The sequence below is a fragment of the Schistocerca piceifrons genome, chromosome 4 (genome assembly GCF_021461385.2).
Source record: "Schistocerca piceifrons isolate TAMUIC-IGC-003096 chromosome 4, iqSchPice1.1, whole genome shotgun sequence".
Taxonomy (NCBI): Eukaryota; Metazoa; Arthropoda; class Insecta; order Orthoptera; family Acrididae; genus Schistocerca; species Schistocerca piceifrons.
In genome coordinates, this window is record NC_060141.1 from 30,344,403 (window position 1) to 30,366,518 (window position 22,116).

At 37.5% G+C, this 22,116-nt stretch overlaps 2 protein-coding genes across 4 annotated transcripts in view; one reads left to right on the top strand and one right to left on the bottom strand.

Moving 5' to 3' along the window:
* The window catches only part of LOC124794652 (probable maleylacetoacetate isomerase 2), a 58,066-nt gene extending 41,237 nt beyond the window's left edge, over positions 1-16,829 (bottom strand). Inside the window, exons 1-3 of the mRNA XM_047258176.1 lie at positions 16,673-16,829; positions 15,964-16,015; positions 14,122-14,270 (exon numbers count right to left, since the gene is read on the bottom strand). Of these exons, the coding sequence (XP_047114132.1) occupies positions 14,122-14,270; positions 15,964-16,015; positions 16,673-16,690 (219 nt within the window). The 5' untranslated portion in view covers positions 16,691-16,829. The remainder of the gene's footprint in view (positions 1-14,121; positions 14,271-15,963; positions 16,016-16,672) is intronic.
* An 18-nt stretch (positions 16,830-16,847) lies between these two features.
* The window catches only part of LOC124794650 (protein O-mannosyl-transferase 2), a 194,383-nt gene continuing 189,114 nt past the window's right edge, over positions 16,848-22,116 (top strand). For 2 of the 3 annotated variants that reach the window (XM_047258174.1, XM_047258173.1), the window contains exon 1: positions 18,440-18,759. Coding sequence is in view for 1 of the 3 variants with exons in the window: in XM_047258173.1 (XP_047114129.1) it covers positions 18,719-18,759 (41 nt within the window). In the remaining 2 variants the exon portion in view is untranslated. Of the gene's footprint in view, positions 16,889-18,439; positions 18,760-22,116 lie in introns of those variants that run through there. The other variant, XM_047258175.1, reaches the window with a different exon arrangement.

The following is a 22,116-nucleotide window of genomic DNA, read 5'->3' on the forward strand; positions in this document are numbered from 1 at the left end:
TTATCCTGTTTTCAGTATCACTTGAGGTATTCCACATTATGCATATTATTCGTTAGACTTTCCCACTGCACTGACAGTAGTTGCAATTCTCTGTTACTAGAGGGCTCCAAACTGCAGTGTGTAACATGGCAGCGTGTGACGTAACTATGTTGGTGCATGGCAGACCCTCAGAAAACTGAAAACATGAACTCAAAGATTTTGTCCACACACAGAGCATCTTCTCCTTCAGCATGATAATGCCAGAATCACACACAAGCGGTGTGATAGACGCAACAATCTGGCTCCTTGTGTTCACTGTCACTGACCATCCTACATACAGTCCCAACTTGGCCGCACCTGATTTTCATCTGTTTACAGAACTTAAAGAACACCTTTGAGAACCTCACTTTGAAAGTGATGAAGCAATGTGAGCAGAGGTGAAGTGGTTTCGTTAACAAAGTCAAACATTGTACAGTGATGTTGTCAATAAACTGCCCTCTTGTTGGGAGAAATGTCTTTGTCGCCCGGATGACTACGTTGAGACATGACGCATAAAGATGCAGAATGTTTGTTTTCTTTAAACTCCTTAAGGACACAGGGTACTTTTCTGGCTCAATATTATGTAAAAATCAACACCTATTTCTTTCAGACACTGTTTATAAAGTAAATCTTTTGCACATTTTTTGTTGATATCAGGTAATCCAGGACACTTTCTAAACAAATTAGAAGTATTCTGACTATTTTTGAATCTGCTTAGGGTTATTAAAATATTACAAAGAAATTGATGCATTTTTTCCCCCAAAATGCTTCCTCAAATTGGGGTACCATTTAATCCAATATCATACATTTGAAGGAGACCAAATTTTTACCAGACATGCATGACATGATGGTTGAGGTACTAGATTCATTTAACTCCAACTATTACATATATTACGAGGAAAAAAAATATCACATCTTACATTTTAATTTTTATAATTTTTTCCTAATAAAAATGTTATTTTTTCTATAATTTAGTTGATCCTGCAATAAAGCTTAGGTCTACTACATAAGTATGGACTATTTGCAAGTTACAGAAAAAAATTAGAGAAATGCTTTATAAACTTCAGGAAATATTTGCACCTGAATTCTGAAAAATACAATTTGCAGTAAATTGCGAATGACGGTACGAGTCCTATTAAACTGTGTCTCAGAATATTCCTGAAGCATAGCCTCCATCCTGCAGCATTTGATCATCTTCAAGCTTCCTCCTGGCATTACTTTCAGCACTTCTTGCTTCTTTGGTAACTTGAAGAACGAATCTTTCAGCTTCATGCACCCGTTGTCTGTTGCACGCACGCAATTGATATTCCATATTAGAGTCACATTTTATGCCTAAATTTCTCAGGGCTTCCAACCTTCCAATAACTCCATCATTGAAACATATCACTGCATCTAGTACACCAACTTGGTATTTAGTCCTACTAAAACATTCTTGGGTAATCTTTCCCATATGGAATAGTTGAAACTTTCATTTGTATTCTGAGTGCCCCCATGAAGACATTTACTAGGCAACACAGAGGTCACTCAGGTCTCTAAAAATTGGTTTTATTTCATTCATAACAGGCTCAGGAAGAGAATGCTTATGAAGGTATATTTGACCACTTTCTTTTGCTTTTTGGTAACCACACCTAGAATCTGCTCCTTTAGGGCAAAGTCCGTGAACAGGGTGGTCATCTGTGGACAACTTATGAAAGTAGGTGGCCCATACAGCTTTTCTCATTGCTGTATCATCATTCAGAGGTGCAGTTCATCTAAAGGCCAGTCCATAATAACTCTGAAGAAGGTCTGTTTCAGTTTCTGTCAATCTGCCTCGCCAGACAGAGATTTTCCATCAGATAGCAACTTTCCTTTCATTTCTCTTCATAGCTTCCTCAATCTAGCACCCATCCTCTTTTGCACATGTCTACAACACTCCAGTTTTGTTGCCAAGGTATCACCATAAACATTAAACTCATTAATTTTATTGAAAGCTTTAGAGTCCCCATCGCCTAGGTACTTCGTATATCTGATGTTATAAACGGAAACTGACCTCTGAAATATTTTTGGAGCTCCATCACACTCCATATCTCCACTGTATCCATCATAATTCTTAGAACACTGATGTTCAATATGTCCTTCAGTGTTGCCATGGCAGGTGTGGCAAGCACTCAACATAAAACAACTTTTTCATTCTCCAGAGAAGTAGCACTTTCAACACCATTCAAGGAACGATGTCATCGACGTCACCATGTCCCATCAAGTGCAACAGCAATGTCCGCTGGTTCCGCTAATATTTACAGTTTCTTCTACTGCACATTTCATAGATCCAGTAAACACAACCATCAAGGTACCTAAAAGTATTTTTACGTATTTGCTGAACCTACTGGGAGGAGGCGGAAGGTCCATCAAACCACAAAATGTTTGAGCAGCCTTTTTTCCTTTTCCTATTGTATGCATTGCATACACTAACTTCAAATTCACATCGCATGAATTATGCACAATGTTCGAAGTCATTTTCAAGGTAGATTTATTGCAGGATCTACACAGAACAACTAATTTTGACACTTAACCCTTCCTGCTACTTTGTTGTTTAGTTATTCCAAACAGCCTACACCATCACATTGTTTACATTTCGCCACTTCCTTTATCAAAGAAGATAAGATGCCCACATCAACAACAACAAATCCACTACAAACAGAGTCACTGTTAAAACAAAAATCTGAATCACCAGGAGGCATGGCACAGGGGAATTTCTTCCCTGAAGAACTGATACATAGGTTACTTTCAACAGTGTGGCTTGCCTTGTTTGTGAAATGGTTACCACGAAATTTCCTTTTATTGAATTTCTTGATGCATGGCATAGTTTGTATTTATTATACACTACAGGATATGTACTTCCATAAATATATGTAGCACTTGGGCAACAAAACATTCAGTAACACATGAACAAACTGCTTCAGCGAAACAAAATTAAGTACTAGCAAAGATGATCATTTACAGACACTAGAAACCTGTGCTGTTATCAACATATACAATGTTTCATCATATAATCACTGGAAACAGAAAGTTCACCGCTCTTCTCGAAATAATACTGGTTTCTGTAACACAAATAAAGGGGGCATGGCAACATACATGACCATAGCTTTAAAATTTGGCATATATACAAGGTGTAGAGCTTTGCTTCCGCCGTTTTTTTCCCCAACATTTGAGGCTTTAATGAAACAAATTGATTACACAGGTATCATTCAAAGAACTTTCCATCGCTGGCCACTACTTTCTCCCATGTTTCGGGCAGTGTACGAATCCTGTGCCGAAAGAACTGTTCATCTTTTGACGTGATCCACGAACTGATCCAATTTGTGACTTCTTCATGAGATCGGAAGTGTTGATCAGCCAGGCCACGTGCCATTGATCTAAACAGGTAATAGTCAGAGGGAGCAATGTCTGGAGAATACAGTAGGAGCGGTAGGACTTCCCGTTTTAATGTTTCCAAGCATGTTTTGACCTCTTTTGCAACGTGGGGTCCAGCATTGTCATGCTGAAAAATCACTTTACCGTGCCTCTCACTGTATTGCAGCCGTTTGTCTTTTAATGCTCTGCTCAAATGCATTTGATAATGAGCACCTGTGATTGTTTCACTTGGTTTTAACACCTCGTAGTACACAATGCCAAGCTGGTCCCACCAAATGCAGAGCATGATCTTCGAGCCGTGTATATTTGGCTTGGCCGTTGACTTAGAAGCACCGCCGGGATATCCCCATGATTTTTTGCATTTAGGATTATCATAATGAGCCCATTTTTCGTCCCCGGTCACAATGCGATGCAGAAATCCCTTCTGTTTTTGCCTCTGAAGCAACTGCTCACAAACACATAAACACTGTTCAACATCTCTTGGTTTCAGCTCACACGGGACCCAAGTTCCTTCTTTCTGAATCATGCCCATAGCCTTGAGACGTTTTGAAATGGCTTGCTGTGTCACTCCCACTAATTGTGTCAATTCTTCTCGAGTTTGACGTGAGTCTTCACTCAGCAATGTCTCCAATTCTGCATCTTCGAAAACATTCTCTCTTCCACTACTATGCCGGTCTACAACGTTAAAAATCACCGTTCTTGAAGCATAGAAACCATTCATGACACCTTCTTTCATTCATAGCATCCTTACCATATGTACTTGAGAGCATTTGATGAGACTCGGCCACTGTTTTCTTCATATTGAAACAAAACAGTAAGACCTCCCACAAATGACAAGAATTAGGCTCGTAAACTGACAATTTCAATCAAGAACAACTTTATAATGCAGACACAAATCAACTAATGTTTGAATGAGGTTACGTTGACCAAGGTCCAAGCTAACTGCCTGATGTGTGCGATCTGTTTCTTTCAACCGCTACTTACTGTTGTCACCACCTACTGGCAAACAGCAGAAGCGAAGTTGTACACCTGGTAGGTAATTTTTCCATTTGAAACCCTATAATGTATGTGTCAATGTAATCAGGAAAGACTACAGAATTTAATAAAGAAATAAAAAATTTGGATTTTTCCACCATTTATAAGTACACTGTATCCTCAAAAGTTTTTACATAACAAATTTGGAGGCATTACTTTTTAACACGCCCTTGTATGATAGATCACCTGGAAACCGGGTTCCTTTGATCAGTCCTACCAATAGGATAGCAAAGCAAACATTCTGAACAGGCACAACACAATATATTTTTACACCAAAAAGTTCTATCAGTTACGTGGCTGTCAAACAATAGTGTCATAAGAAATGGAGCATTAGCCAATTCCACAATAATGGAAAAGCAAATTGTTTTGGACAACACGTCTACTGAACGTGACAGCTCTGCTGTCTTTAGCTTTGCATTATTTTGCTTAGTGTTTGTGTGGAATTCATGGGGAAAAGCTGTTACGTTCTTCACTTGCTCTTTCCATTAGCTGATATACGTTAATGATTTGATTTTAATAATAAAATAGTGCAGAGGGTTTGGGTATGGATCTTGTGATTAAGCATTTGAATAACAGTTTTTATGTCAATGTGAGCAAAGCATAAACATAAGTGGTATTTGCTGTTCAGGAAATGAAGATGAGTCATAGCAAAACAAAATAAAATTCTCACATACACCTATAGACCTAAGCGCTTTTTCAGTCATATGTAATGGCTGATTTATCAATTAAACTGAATTTTAAATCTGTAAAATAAGGAAAGGCAACCACTCACCTACAGGAGATTGATGCATGGATCAGCGAAACATATAACAGAAAACAGCATTCACACTAGCTTTCGAGCACTAGCTCCTTTTCTAGCAACAGTACACTCATTCACACACACTACTACATAGACACCCAAATGCACACTCCGGTGGCCATGGGTACTGGCATGTATGAATGTGTGTACTATATCTAGAAAAACAGCTAGTGCTTGAAAGTTTGAATACAATTTTCTGTTATGTGTTTTGTGCTCCAACACGGATCCACTATAGGTGAGTGGTTGCCTTTCCCTTATTTTACATAATGCCCCACCCAGGAATTTCCATTATTGTACTGAATTTTAAATTATTAGGAGTAAAGACTGAAAGAAAGTTCTTTTGGAAGTTGCGTTGTGAGGCTGTAAGACAAAAATAGAACTACTTGATCTCTAAGAGCAGAATATCATCTTCGGTTTGTTAACTAATGAACTGTATATAAGTTTCAGCAGTAACATTTGTGAAAATTCTGGTACCAGACAATGATGTGAATGAACTCAAACTCAAATGATGATAATTAGATTTAATTACCAGCTAAACATGTCTAGGACTATGCTTTCTGTGTATGAGTACAGGGGTCATTGTCCAACATTCATGAACAGCTAAACGTTGCACTGGCTCCAGCTGATAGTCTTAGGTTGTTTCCATGGGTCTCTTGGGCATCAGATGTAGCACCGTGAATTTCTTGTGAATGCTGATGCTGCCATGGCTGGCCCCAACTGTGGGTGAATAGTGGACTGGTGAGGATGTAGATCTCTAGGAATAGGTTATATATGTGTTCTTGACTTGGGAGCTCCAATGTTAGGTGTATGATGAAGCTGCTTGAGGAATATCAACTAGATCGGGAAAGAAGTCAAGTGTGGAACCTGTATGCATCTGAGATGCGGAGGTGGCTTTGCTGACATCTACTGAACATACTGAGTGCAACAAGCTGCAGGCTGTGGCTCATATCAGCTTCCATGGTGCTTACTGTCTGGGTTCAAAGCCCATCCTCAACTATTTTCAGTGACAGATTAAGGGTGTTAAGGCTCCTTATCCCTACCACAGGGATAAAAGCACAGCTCACTATTTGTAGCATCATCCCCAGTGCTCTGGCAATCTGGTTTGGAGCACAGTTCAAGGCTTACACAAGAGGTTCTGCTAACTTTATGAAGGCCTTGGGTGCAGCTTTCTTAACTTGCTTCGTCTGGTGAAGAACTGTGGGTACCCCATAAACAATCAGGCATGCACGACATTTCACAAACTATTATTCATGTGTGGCATGCAGATGAGGATGTTTTATGTTAGAGAATCATTTTCCTTATACTAGCCATGGAGTTACACGTGCTACAAGTAGGAGCCATGTACAGGTCACCTGTAGTTGTTATGAAGTGAAATAAACATCATTGCAGATCACAAAAAGAAAATGGAAACATAATATTAGTCAACTGTAGAAGCGTTCAGGGCAGATCCCAAAGTTACTGACGTTCATTAAAAGTGACAAGAAACTCCAATGCCACAAATTTGTGTTGGTGACAGTGCTGTCCTTAACATTCATGTGGAGAGATAAAATACTCATATTTAAATGCATTTGTGATATTTATGATTCAGTATATTGATACAAATGTATTTCTTACTGTTTCATGTAAAGCTAATGCAAATCATGACAAGTGGTATCGTCTTTTTGATTTAAGGTGGCCATTCACAGTGCCAGACAAGGCAACTTTTAACCAACAGCAAATGAACATGATGGCAGAACAGACATATTATCAAGACAGCCCATGTTTTTATTGTAAAATTGCAATACAGAGTAATAAATTGCAGTTCAAGACTAATCGAAAGAAACAGGAGAAGAAGAAGAAGAAGAAGAAGAAGAAGAAGAAGAAGAGAAGAAGTAGTATAAGAAAAGAGAACTAAGTGATCTTATGATTTTAAGAAAGTTTATTTATTTTACAGTGTTGAAAACTGACTTACCACAGTTTGAGATGAATCAGAAAGGAAATGTATATAGAAGGACTGATTTAAAATTTTATAACAGCATGATCCAAGGACAATAAATAAATTTATAGTAAAAGGTGTGTCAATTGTTTTGGGCCAGACTAGTTACAAAATATTTCAGTTAAAGAAAAAAAATAGTATTTCTGGGAACTCTTCAATGTGTTACATCAGTTAACACAAAAGAACAATCAACACAAAACAAAAATGCAAAATAATTCACAAGACATTTGAGACAACTTATGTCAGTGATGAATTATGTCACACTGTTGTTATTTCCTGCAGCTCGTATCATCAAAGGCCAATACGTATAGAGTCACTGAAACTTTGTACCATGCTATTAATTCAACACAAATATGCAAAGAGATAATATTAGGAGAATATGCAGGAACACAATATGCAAATATTTTGAACAGAAAGTTGGTTGAAGCCACTTCATGAACTACCTCATTGTATGCGAGATTGAGCCCTTTCGCTAAATCTAAGCACTGTTAATTTCGCATTTGGTTGTGTCTCACATGAACTAATGTAAGGTGGCACAATATTATTCGAAACTGACTGTTTCTATGAAGAATATTGGGATGACTTTTTTACTTATAGACACAGCAATGCACAGTCCAGTCCATGAATCATGGAGAAGAATTTCATGTATGCACTGAAGGTTTATTTATTTACATAGCCATCCGTGGACATTTTAAAATGTATGGATGTTGTCAGTTTGTGTACATTCATATATTTATACAGTTTTTTGTTACATGTAGTTAAACATTGCGACATATATGTTGTTTACAATCATTTTTGCTCCTTATCAAAATGTTACATGTGGTTCAATGTTGTGAAACACAAGTTATTTACAATCATTTTGTACTAAGGAATTCACTTATAGTGTAAAAGCAGTGTTCCTGCAGAAACAATTTAAGATTTTTCCTAGAGCAGTACATGTTATCTGTTTCTTTTACTTTCTGCGGCAGTTTATTACACAGTTTTACACCTTCATACAAGAAGCTATTTTGAGTCTTATGTTTATTCTTCATGTCTAGGTGAAGACAGTGACTTGTTCTTGTACTATCGTTATGAAGACTGCTATTTGTGCTATAATTTTCTATATTTTTCTTGATGTATACTATGGTTTGGAATATAAATTCACAAGGAACAGTTAGAACTTCTAACATTTTGAAAAGTTCTCTGCAGTGGGCCTGTTTACTGATTTTCGTTATAATTCTTACTGCTCTCTTTTGCATTTTAAATACTCTTTGTAAATTCTGAGCACTGTTCCCGCAGAAAATAATACCATACCTGATTACTGAATGAACATAACTAAAGTATACTGTTCTCAAACATTCATTACTGCATGCCGATAAAAGGACTCTTAAGTGCATAACATGTTGTGGATATCTTTTTCGAGAGTTCCATAGCATGTTCATTCCACTTCATTTGGCTGTCAATGTGCAACCCTAAGAATTTTGTTGTAGGTACATTATCTATGGAGATGTTATCTAGTTTAAAATTTAAGGAACTCTGTTTTCTTTATGTTGAGAGTTACTTTGTTTTCCTGAGACCATTTGTGAACATCCCTCAGCACTTCAGTAGAATTTTCCAGCATTGTGCTGGTGTCTTACTTGTGATTACTATGTTGCTGTCATCACCAAACAATATCTTCTCTCCATGGCTGATATGTTGTGGGAAATCATTTATATACACCAGAAGCAATACTGGGCCCAGTACACTTCCTTGAGGGACCCCAATATTGATATATAGATATTGTGGATCAGATATATGTTTCTCAATGTACTTTGATCCACTGGAGACGTGTGTGATCTCTACTGGCTGTCCTCTGTTTTCTACATATGAACAAAACCATTTGAGAACCACTCCCCTTACTTCTAGTGCCTCTAACTTATGTAACAGGTTCTAGTGGTCAACTGTATCAAACGCCTTAGATAGGTCTAGGAAAAGGCCAGTTACATAGCTGTTCTCCTCTAGTGCTTCTAAAACTGTTTTTGTAAACTGTGCTATTGCAGATTCTGTACCTTCACCAGGCCTGAAACTATGCTGGTCATTGCAGACGAGGTTGAATTTATTTAGAGATAGCTCATAGGCCTGTTTTTCATTATTGTTTCTATCACTTTGGAAAAGCATGACAACAGGGCTCTTGGTCTGTAGTTCTGAACATTTTCTATGTCACCTTTCTTGTGAACTTGTAAAATTTTGGCATGCTTCAGATAGTTAGGGAAGGAACCAGTTTTGAAGGATTCATTTATGATTTCTATTAGTGGAGCATAATGAGAGAATGGTACAAGGACAATCCAAAGAGAATAAGAATTGGAAGTGCAAAAGATGATATTAGCTTAAACTGCTTGGGATTCGCTGATGATCTTGCTCTCCTAGCCAACACCGTTCAAGAAGCCAGGCAACAAGTGAAATCACTACAAGAAATAGCAGAGAAAGTAGGCCTTAGAATATCATTTGAAAAAACGGAGATTATGCTAACTGATCCACCACTTGCAAACAAAATTACAATAGGAGAACAGGAAATCAAAATTGTTGATAAATTTAAATGTTTAGGCGAAATAATAACATACAATCTAAATGAGAAGCCATCATGGCAAAATAGAATAAAAAAACTGAACTATGCAAATTACATTACCAAAACTACATACAACAAAAAAAACCTATCTATAGATGCAAAATTAAAACACTATAAAACAGTTACACAACCAGAAATAACATATGCAGCTGAAACTATCTTCAAAACAACTAATACAGCTGAAATTGACAGAATACTAAAAATAGAAAGAAGAATAATTAGGACATGTATAAATAAACAGTATAAAATAAATGGACATTGGAGCATAGCATCAAATGAAACAGTATATAAGAAAATAGAACCAGTCATGAGCACAATCAGGAAGAAACGCATCTCATTCTTTGGACATCTGATGAGAACTCCAGAAAACAGAATTAGTAAAAAAAAATAATACAAAAATTGTGGAATAGCAAGAGCGACATTAAATGGATCACAGAAATTAAGGAAGATATAAAAGAACTTCAAATTACAGTAGATGACCTAAAAAACAAGACAGAGAAAACCAGAATACTGCAAGACCCGCAAACCAGACTACAAATGAAAATCAATAAAAGGAGTACAGGAAGAGTTGTCTCAGATGAAGAAAGAAAGAAAATATCTGAAAGAATGAAGAAATATTGGGCAGACAGAAGAGCAAAACACCTTTCATATAAGAATAGCCTCTAATAATTATATTACCTAAATATATTAAGTTATTGTCGAACCAAATTGTATCCATGTGTAACAACTTGTTTAGAACTTTGTATTTTTGACTACAGTGGTCCAATGAAGGCCATAAAATAAATAATAATAATAATAAAAGTGGAGCTTTGATACCATTTATGCATTTTTTCAGCACACACATTGGGATTTCATCTAAACCTGCTGAGTTTTTGTTCTTTAATTGCCTTTCAATTGCATACTTCCTCCTCAGTAGTTGCTGATAGACCCCCTATGTACGTATGATGATGGAAGGATGTTTTGTCAGCGTAGAAAACAAATCAACAATATCATCCGAAATTTCACGTTTAAAATGCCAAAATTATTTATAGTAATGTATTCAGTTTTGTGTCAATGAGTGTTGATGGGCAAATACTTTAGCTAGCATCTGTTACTTATCTTGCTTCCTGAAATTCTTTGATGGCACTGTTTTGGTAGGAATGAAAATATCTGCAAATGTATATTTCCCCGACCTTGTGTATTGACAATAATCTTAAAAGAGTTGTTGAACATTAAAATTTTTAATAACATGCTTATGCAAAAGCAGCATTACTACACAACTATTTCTATGCATATTACTTAATGAAGGTTATTATATTCCTTGTCTCCTTTACTGTCTACTGCAATATTCTGAACTTTAGATAAATCTTTACCTTAACAAACTTCCAGAAACTCTTCAGACACCTTATGAACGACACCCCTTGAACATTTAGAAATCCATAACAAAATAAAGGATTTTTGGGAGTTGCATGTGAAGGGATATCTGCTTAACTGACTGCATTCCATTGCTTTCCAGGTATGGTGTAGTGATTTGATTTCTAACTGGGCTAAGGGAGTGCACTGATAATGATTTAGACAATACCCGAGTCCCATTATTTACTTTGTAATTCGATGAGTGAAGGAGGTGGCACCCTGTTTAATGGTATTCTCTTCTTTTTTCATTAGAAGAACATTGTTTTGAAACCTGAACGTATTTACTATGATTAACCTTGCATGAAATTTCCTAATTAGGACTTATCTTCTGGGTTTCATTCAATGCTTGATAGCCAATAGTCACAATGAGTGCTATTATTTTGTTGAGCATAGATCATTAGGATCCCTTAAGCAGAATTAAGTTCACAATGGTTGGAGGAACAATACAACACAACAGGACTGATAGGTGCCACAAAGGCTGCACACTTTGAAGGATAAGGCAATGAGCTACACTCAATAGCCTGCTTCGACAAACAAAATGACACCAGAAGGTCACAAATATTTTACACACAAAAATTACTTTAGCTCCAACTGGTTTTAAGCCTATGACCCTACATATGGCAGCATCCATTTGATGTACACCCACAGCAATGTGTTGTTTTTATATAAACACATGGGTCTTCTTTGTTATTTTCCATCACTGAACTTTGAGTTAAAATGTTCAACTGAAAATTTCACTGACAAAAAGTAGTGTTTTCTATGGTTAAAAAATACTCGCTATATTTTTAACCATAAAAATAATTATTGACAATAATGGATAGATAAAAAATCTACTCATCAAGTGGCAGCAGGAGAAAACACACACACAAGTTTAACTTCTACAAGCTTTTGGAGTCAGTGGTTCCTTCTTCTGGCAACTGGCAGAAGAGTTGAAGAGGAAAGAAGAGGGGTGACGGAAAATGACTGGAGAAGTTTAGAGAAAGGAGTACAGCTCAGATAACTCACCCAGAACCCTGGGTTAGGGGAGACTTACCAGAGGGGATGAGAAGGAAAGACTGATTGTTGGGGACTGCACTGGACAGTATTTGAAAACCTTAGAGCTTAAAGGTGGAATACAGGGTTAATATGCAAGACAGATATTAGTATTAAAACATTGTGCACAAGTTAATAAGAATGGAAAAACTAAGTGCATTATAGGCTATGTAACAGAAGTGGGAGGGGGTGGTGAAAAACAGGCAGGTCAGAAAATGAAAGATGTAGAAAAATGTGAAGCGAAGAAAGGAGTAGTTACTGTGAAGAAACGCTAAGATGGAAGCAACTAATGTAAATTAAAGCCAGGTGGGTGGTGAGAACCAAGGACATGTTGTAGCACTAATTCCCACCTGCGGAGTTCTGAGAAACTAATGGCCGGGGGAAGAATCCAGATGGCACGTGTTGTGAAACAGGCACCGAGGTCATGACTGTCATGTTGTAGAGCACGCTCTGAAACACAATATTGTGTGTTGCGGGTGCACACCCTCTGCCTATGCCCATTCGTCCTTGCTGATAACTGGGCGGTAGTCATGCCGATGTAAAAGGTCGAATGGTGTTTACATTAAAGCTGGTATATGACACCCATTTCACAGGTGGCTCTCCCTTTGATAGTATGTGTTTTGTCAGTTATAGGGCTGGTATAGGTGCATAGGGCAAGTCTTGCATCATGGATGGTCAAAGGGGCAGGAGCCATAGGGTAGGGAGATGGGTGCAGAAGAGGCATAGAATTTGAGAAGTATATTGCAGAGATTAGGAGGATGACAAAAAGTTATTCTAGGTGTGGTGGGCGAAATCTCAGACAGAATGGCTCTCACCTGAGGGCATGGTTTTAGGAAGCCACGACCTTATCGAAGTAGCTGATTAATACATTCAATACCAGGATAATACTGGGTGACAAGTGGTGTGCTCTTGATTTTAGGAGTGATCACTAGTTTCAGATCAGTTGTGATGGCACAGGAAACCCGGTTTTGAACTAGCCTGTTGGGATAATTACATCCAGTGAAGGCTGATGTGAGAGTGTTGGTGTATCGCTGTAAGAAGTCTGCATCTGTACAAATATGTTTGCCCCAAATGCTAAGACTGTATGGGAGGGAACGTTTGACATGGAAAGGATGTCAGCTGTCAAAATGTAAGTACTGTTGTTTGTTAGTAGGTTTAATGAGGATGGAAGTGTAGTTGGTCTTTGGTGCTTATATCACCACATGTGCCATCTGGATTCTTCCCCCAGACACCAGTTTCTCAGAACTCCGCAGGTGGGAATTAGTGCTACAACATGTCCTCGGTTCTCGCCACTCACCTGGCCTTAATTTACATTAAATTCCTTCCTTTTCAGCATTTCTTCACAGTAACTACTCCTTTCTTCACTTTATTTTTGTTTTCTACATCTTTCACTTTCAGACCTGCTTATTAACTCATGCAGTATGTTTTATAAATAATCTCTGCTTTGTATATTATCCTGTCTTGCACCTTTAACCTCTCGAGTTTTCAAATCTCACCTGGTGCAGTCCCCAACAATCAGTCTTTCCTTCTCATCCCATCCGGTACGTCTCCCCTGACCCGGGGCTCTGGGGAGTTTTCTGAATTGTACCCCCTTTCCTTAAACCTATCCTGTCCTTTTTCTTCAACCCTCTTCCTTCCCCTTCAACTCTTCTGCCAGAAGTCAGAACCACTAGCTCTGAAAAGCTTGTAAAAGTTAAACCTTTCTGTGTGTTTGTGTTCTCCTTCCACTGCTTGGTGGATAGATTTTTTTATCTACCCATTTACATTATATAGTCATTATATTTTTTTGATACAGAATGGCCTTTAAACATTTTAATCATATAAATAGTCTGTTATAAATAAAATGATTGGTATTAGATGCTTCACAAACAAAATAAACATAAAGTGTTAACTTACAGATTCAACCAAAGTGTGTCCATCAATATGGAGGGCTGGAACTTGCTCCATTGGGTTTATTTCACGATATTCATTGCAATGTTGTTCACCTCCAGCTTTTATCAGACTTACTGGTTTAATATCATATGGTATTTCTTTCAGATTTAATGCTGCAGTGATAAAGTACAAATTATATTACATTCACAATCTGTACATCAAGTTTGCTTTTGTATCATAATATGCAAGATATAATAAAACTAAATTTACAGCTCATACTTGATATTGCATGCGTAAGTGTGGTAACTTTGAACCTTGGGATCTCAGTCAATGATGATGATATCGAAAGAAGTTTCAAGTTCACTGAGAATCTCACCTTAAGAAGATATGGCAAAATTTTTGATGATCTGCCATGAATAGAAATCATAAAAATGGCCATCTCCATAACTGGTACTTTCCGTGTCCAAAAATCATGATTTTTTGGAGTTTTCTCAGGAATCGCCTATTAATAAAACGTACTTAAAGACGCTGTCTAAGGTCCACCCAATGCAAAATAGCCAATCGATTTGCTAAGTTTGCCTGGAGGAAGTGTGTAGTTTTTAAATTTTGATCCTGTACTGTCGGATAGCTACAGTATGCTCATTTTTCTGATAGGTATACAAATGGTCACTAGGCCATGAACTATCTGAAACGCTTGACCCCTCATTGCTGTGATTAACTGAAACCAAGATATGAACCCTCAGAAAAACCACATTTTTGCACATGGCTATTTGTAACATATTGGTACCACACACAGTCATGCACAGACCAATCAAATTTGAACTATGTAGTGGTAATACGGGTCACAACAACACAAACTAATCTTAAACATTAATAAGAGTGTAGAAACAAAGCTGTTCGTTTTCTCTGTGGTGTCAAACCCATAGTCATGTTAACACTTGGTTCCCAAAATGGCTGCTGTTATCATTACAAGTGAACACATACATATTAATATTATCAGCTAAAGCACTAACACCAAGTTTAAAATGTTATCAACATAACCATGTAGGATAGCATTACGTGGAGAGAAAAAAAAAAAAAAACTGCATTGCATGTTAGTATGAGGGTAGCCGATACCCAACTTAGAAATTTCACAGCCCTTTCTACTACCATTAAAAGCCAAACTTAGGCAGACATTGAGCAAAGTGGCACCATCTTCATCAGGAAAGTTATTTGTCTTCACAGAAAACAAAAATTCTGTTGAACCTACATACAATTAGTATTAAAACTCAGGATGTCAATTATTTTTCAATAATTTAACGTTTACATCATTAAGTAATCTGCAACAAATTTAAGATTTAAAAATAAAAAAATCATTATCTACACCAAAGTCCATGCATATTGAATAACCATAAAATGTACTGGAACTTCAAAAACTATATTACATTTGCATTCACAGATGTAGCCTAGTATCTTCTTCAAACATCCTAATGAGTTACTGCAAGTGGCTGAAGCTAAAATGCAGTGCAGCAGATAAAAATGCAAACAAAATTAATTAATATAAGAACATGAAAAAATATAACTTGCGTTTCACACAAAGATTGTTTTAGGGTCTCCAGTGTTTTACAAAGCATGGTCCTATGGGAAGGGCTATGCCCTTGCGATTCTCTGACGTTTTAAACTGACTTATCCAACAAATTAGGTATATTTCATTTAGGGACTAGGTTTATATAAAGTAATAGCATGCAGTAGCTGTAGTCATACAGAAAGATTATCGTTCTAGAACATAGTGTTATGTCGATCCAGTGGTAAATAAATAAAACAATTCCATGTAAATATCGAATATTCGAGGGAGAGGGAGGGGGGGGAGAGAAACTATTTGCTTACCTATTCGAACTCTCCAGGAACAAGAGCTCCTCCAGTACGAATATAAAACGGGCTGAAAAAAAGATGTCAAGCATCACGTTAATGGATTATGTGAAATACACATTTATATGCTATGCAAGTCCTAGCGCCTACACCGGTAAAAGCAGTTACTATCTTACAGTTGATCTAGGCAGTGAACATTTATTTTTGGTTAATTTACACTGATTAGTTGGGTGTGTGGTACAGATTCTGCTTTTTCATCACGATAAAATTAGCTATTTGTTAAATGTGATGGTTTTAAACTGAATTTTAAATCAGTTGCGCTTTACGTTTCAAGGTGGTAGTTTTACTTTTGAATGACTGAGGGCTTGTTTAATGTTATTAGGCGATTGAACAAGACTCAAATCATCCAACTCGGCTTGGCAAATTTCCTTATGGAGATTCAAATTTCCGCTCATTTACTGTGATTTGTTTGTGGAAACCGAGTGAAGAACTGTATAAAAACTCATTAAGCTCCAGATCAGTTCATAATGGCGGTGATTACGGAACCCAGGCCGAAATCAAGCACTTTATATAATTCGTTATGGCTCATGTTTACTAGATGATGTTTCGCACCTATCATTGTAGGCACCTAATTTATTGCTCTAAAACTGCCGTGAATGTAAAAATAAATCACTTTCCTTCCGAATCAGCAAAGCTTATAGGCTACGGAAGACTTTTCTATTGATACCTTTCCAATGACAGACATATTGCGTCTTTTTCCTTTCTGCAGGTACGAATAGAATGTTTAATCACTAGTTTTTTAATACTTATTTATCACCACTACTTGTTAATTCAAAGATAAAACAAGTATAACCGAGTTTGATTCAAGCGCTACGCGCGGCAGATTGCCGAAGCGCAATGTTGCCAAACAATGGAAGCGTCAGGTACTGAGAGGCTAGTCAAGGTGGAGTATTGTGCTAAATCCACCATATAGTAGGACAGGAATACCACTTGAATAAATATTTTTTGCTTTTTGTTTTGAGTTACAGAGAACTGTGAATGATGACATAGCGGGCTGAGATTCGCAGTATGCTACTTGGTCACTTTATAGAATGGGTCAATCTTTGCAAGCAGCCCGGTCCACACGCAACGATCTGTCTGCGCAGATATCGGCGCAGATGTCTGTACATGCAAAAGATCGCTGCAAATGTGGTGTGTTCACACGACACAAACCCCAATCTACTACTCGCCCGCCATCTGTCGGTGTAGAAAAGAAATATCAGTGGCAAGCGACTACGCTCCCCGAAAACGTCAAAATTTAATTAAGTTATTTTGAAAAATAGAAATGGAGGAAGTTCTGTTGTGGTCTGTGTTCACAACTTGTGTTGCAAAAAGCATTCAGACCAACCGCAGGAAACAGAGAAAGCGGTCAAAATGGTGCAGACAGTGGCTGCTAAAGCGAAAGCAGTTTTGTCACGTAAATTTACTGCGAGAGTTGCAGGGCGAACCTGTTTTGTTTTACATAACCTCGTGTTCCATTTCCTCGCACATTGGCACTCCAATTTCATCTTCAATTGTACTCCTGCTTGGTCTTGGCGTTTCTTGATCACTAAGAAAGCCAAGTAGATCAAAATACCATAACGTTGGCTGGTATACTTGATCTACTCCTACACCAGATCTTCTAGATTTCTGAACTTTGGATAACTCTTTTTCGGTAAACAGTTCGCTGACAGACTAATTTACTTGACTTGCCTTCATGAACTCATCTTTCAGGAAAGCGTAAATAGCTTCACATGTGTTGGGTATTATTTCACTCAATGCTTGTTTCGATATTGCAGATGAAAATTCCAAATCATTGTAGCTCCTTCCTGTTGCTAGGAATCTTAATGTTACTGCCAGGCGTTCATGAGGAGAAATTTCCCTTCTCATACAAGTATTTTTCTCATAAGATGAGGGGTTACATGCTTTAAGAGAGAATTATAAGTTTCGACATCCATCCGCAAATAATTTCGCCAGTTCGCAACGAAATTATTTTTTTATTGCCGTTTCTCTGTTTGCCGAGGCGCCAACTGCCCGCAATTTTTCAATTAGAGCATTGTATGCTGCTGTCTTTTTGTCTCGGTCACTATATTCTTTACTTTTAATCTTCCACAAACATGGGTGGTTTCTGTATATTTCAATGAATTCACTTACAAACTCTCGAGAACACTGACGAGTATCAGCCATTTTAATGCCCTGTGCACACAAATACAAACACTAGACTGAGCAAACAGCTGTTTCGCGCCAGATTTGCGACGATCTCCTGTCCACACGCTCCAACTTGTCTGCGCAGATGTGGTTTGAACCGACAGATTTGAGAGGTTTCGCTCAAACCTCCAACTCCAACTTCCAGGTTTGCACACACCTCAGGTTGGTGCAAATCTTCTGTTCACACGCAATGATCTGTCTGTGCAGATGTGATGTGCGCAGACATTTGCGCAGACAGATCGTTGCGTGTGGACGGGCCTTAAAAAGGAAGAGTTGGAGTGTTGAACATTCCTGTGGGGGAATACGAGCAGTCACTTAAAAAACTTAGAGAAAAGATAATTATTGATACTAATAAAATATGAATGAATGACCTATTGCTAATTCCCATATTGGGAATTCAAGCGATGCCTAAAACGTGGCAGTCGGCTGAAACACCTTACAAATATACCGTTATCCTGTGTTGACAGCTTTCTGTTGTGGCGTATTTTGAGTCTACAATTCTGAAATGTACATATAGGCGAAGAAGTCCGTTGTAAGAGGAAGAGAAATGCGCGGGGACCATAAGACCGTAGACACAGGATATTCGAAGTAAGAAGAGAAATTTAAAAAAATGTCTTATACCGTATATTTAGATTTACTAATTTGCCTTATTACATGGCAGTGTTTATGATGATGCGAAACGTAACTTACATGTGTAAAGCTTAAAGTCATAAACACACACGTCAGGTGTTAGCGAATTATTTTGTAATTTGATAAGTTTCCTATATTCATTTTAAGATGTTTGTGTAAATTTTATTTCCGAAGGAACTTAATAGTTTCTCCGCCACAAAGTATCAAATAAAAATAGAGAAAAAGAACCATTGTCAATTTTGGTGTTCAGAATTAAGTCGTCAATATTTTGCATGCACAAATTGAGATCGCCATAGAGACCATAGTGCCAACTCTCACCTTTTTTAGTTTGATAATAGGAACTCAGTACAAGCAGTGTTGATTTTTGATTCGCTTGAGTATGATACACTTTCAGCTAATTTAAGAAACGAAGTAGTGGCATTATTGCATAGAGATTCTCACTATTGAAACAGAGAAGAGTTTGTTCTATTCTTGTGTGTGAACCTGTTTTAGGCCAGGTAATACAAAACTGAAACAGGGCATCTGAACTTTGTGATAAAACTTAATTCAGTTTATCATGAGAGAGATCCTCCATGTTACACAGTCACTGTAAAGAAGCTTTTAAAGAAACAGAGACTACTGCGTAATAGATATAAAACAAAGCATAGCAACCTGCTTCACTGCTGACATGATTCCCCAAATTTTTGGAGAAGATGATGTGTTCTTGAATAGTATATCATCATCATCATCATCATCATCATCATTTAAGACTGATTATGCCTTTCAGCGTTCATTCTGGAGCATAGTCCCCTATTCAGTGCTAAGGGGATCATGGAGGAATTTTATAAGGGGGACTATGCTCCAGACTATAGTATCTAACCTCATTAATTATAGTATCCTTACCAAATCACAGTTTGGGTTTCAGAAGGGTTGCTCTACAGAGAATGTCATTTACACATTCACTCTCCAGATTTTACAAGCATTATATAATTAAATAGCACTGGTTGGTATTTTCTGTGCCCTATCTAAGGCATTTGACTCCATGAATCAAAGTATTTTCCTAGACAAGTTGATGCTTCATGAGACTAATGCTATTGCCAACCAATGGATAATGTTATACATAACCAGAAGAATGCAGAAAATTGTATTTAGTAATTCAAGCAAAATAATCTATGGACATAATTCTGACTTGGGGAGAAATCACGTGGAATTCCCCAAGGTTCAATCTTAGGTTACTGCTGTTCCTCATATATGTAAAAATTCTTCCGTCTAATATACAACAAGCAGAATTAGTTCTTTTTGCAGGTGACACGAATATTGTAATCAGTCCAAGTGTACAAACACAAAACAGAAGAAATGGTAAATAAAGTTGTGAAAAGTATCATTGATTGGTTTTCTATAGGTGGTCTCGCCCTGAATTTTACAGACACGACATGTTCAGTTCCGCATATCTAGAGCTACTACAATGAGAAGTGTAACACATGGTGAGAAACTAATAAATAGGGTGGAAACTTTAAAATGCTTAGGGGTCCATATTGATGATAATTTAATTTGGAGAAAACACATTTTCGAACTGCTAAAGCAAGAGTAGTTGAGCCACGTTTGTGCTTAGAATCATTGCAAATCTTGCAGAGAGAGAAATCGGCAAGTTGACATATTTTGCATATTTACACTCAGTAATGTCATATGGAGTAACATACTGGGGTAACTTATCTGTAAGGAAGTAAATCTTCATTGTGCAAAAAACATGATGTAAGAATAATATGTGGTGCTCACCCACGGTCATCTTGTAGACATCTGTACAAGGAGTGGGGCATTCTGACTATTGCTTCACAATATATTTGTTTCCTCATGGAGTTTGTTGTAAATAATCCACTACAGTTTGAAAGGAACAATGAGGTACATAGTTACAGTTCCAGAAGGGAAAACAACATTCAATACTCCACATTACGGTTGTTTGTAGCACAGAAATGGGTGCAGTGCTGCAGAAAACATTTTTGATCATTTACCCGGTGATATAAAATGTTTAACAGACAGCAAAGTAAAATTTGATAGCAAACTGAGTGAGTTTCTCCTCGACAACACCTCCTATTTCATAGAATAATTTCTATTACTGTAACATATAAAAGATAGTGGGTAGGAATTACTAACTCAAAAAAAAAAAAAAAAAAATCCCTTAGATGATGTTCAGAAAGTGACCAAATGTACAAATTAATGTGGACTGTGAATGTAAAATGACACAGTCCACATCATTACCATAGGGCTATAGGTACAGAGATGCTAAATGAAATGCATTTGGCAGTCAAGAGAGCATTGTGTGAACTCTTCAGTGACTACTGCAGCAGAATACTATCAAATGATCTTTCACAAAACCCAACACAGGACAGGACACTAACTTTCATGTATGAAGGCTGTTAGTGGCACTAAAGTTGGTGTTCTGTCACTCATGGTTGAAACTGGGACTCAAGTTGAGAGTAGCAAAGCAAAAGCAGAAATGCTTAACTCGCTATTCAGATGTTCGTTCACAAAGGAAAACCCAGGAGTATTGCCTTAATTGGTCTCCACATCAAGAACAGTTTTGTGTATTGTAGGACACCAGTGATGTGCTTGATGCACATGGCGGTGAGGCACCTTGCCAACTGAATGCAGTCTTTCCAGATGAGTCAAATAGATGTTAGTGTCAGTGACATTGAGAAAAAAGTGAAATTGTTAAAATTGGACAGGGCCTCTGAGCCCAATGGAATTCCTCGCAGATTATATATTCCATTTGCAGCTGAGTTAGTCCCTCTGTTAACTATAATCCATCATAGACTCTTCGAAGGGGAAGGGGGTGGGGGGGAAGTGCCCAGTAGTTGGAAGAAAGCACAAGTCACACCTGTTTACTAGGTGGGTAGCAAAAGTGATCCACGAAATTACTGCCTGATATCCTTGTCATCCATTCGTTGTAGAATCTTAGAACATATTCTGAGCTCAAACATAATGAGATATCTCGAACAGAACGACCTCCTCCATGCCAACTGAAATAGATTTTGAAAACATAGATTATGTGAAACCCAACTCGCACTTTTCTCACATGACATTCTGAAAGCCAAGGATCAAGGCAGTAAAGAAGATGCAGTATTTCTTGATTTCTGTAAAGCATTTTCCTCTGTACCCCACGTATGCTTATTATCAAAAGTATGATCATATGAGGTATCAGAGGAAATATGTGACTGGATGAGGATTCCTTGGTAGGGAGGACGCTGAGTCTTACATTAATGTAATGTTAGTGTAGTGTATATCAATGTAATATTAATAGTAACATCAAGACTTTCCGCAGATGGTGCATTTATCTGC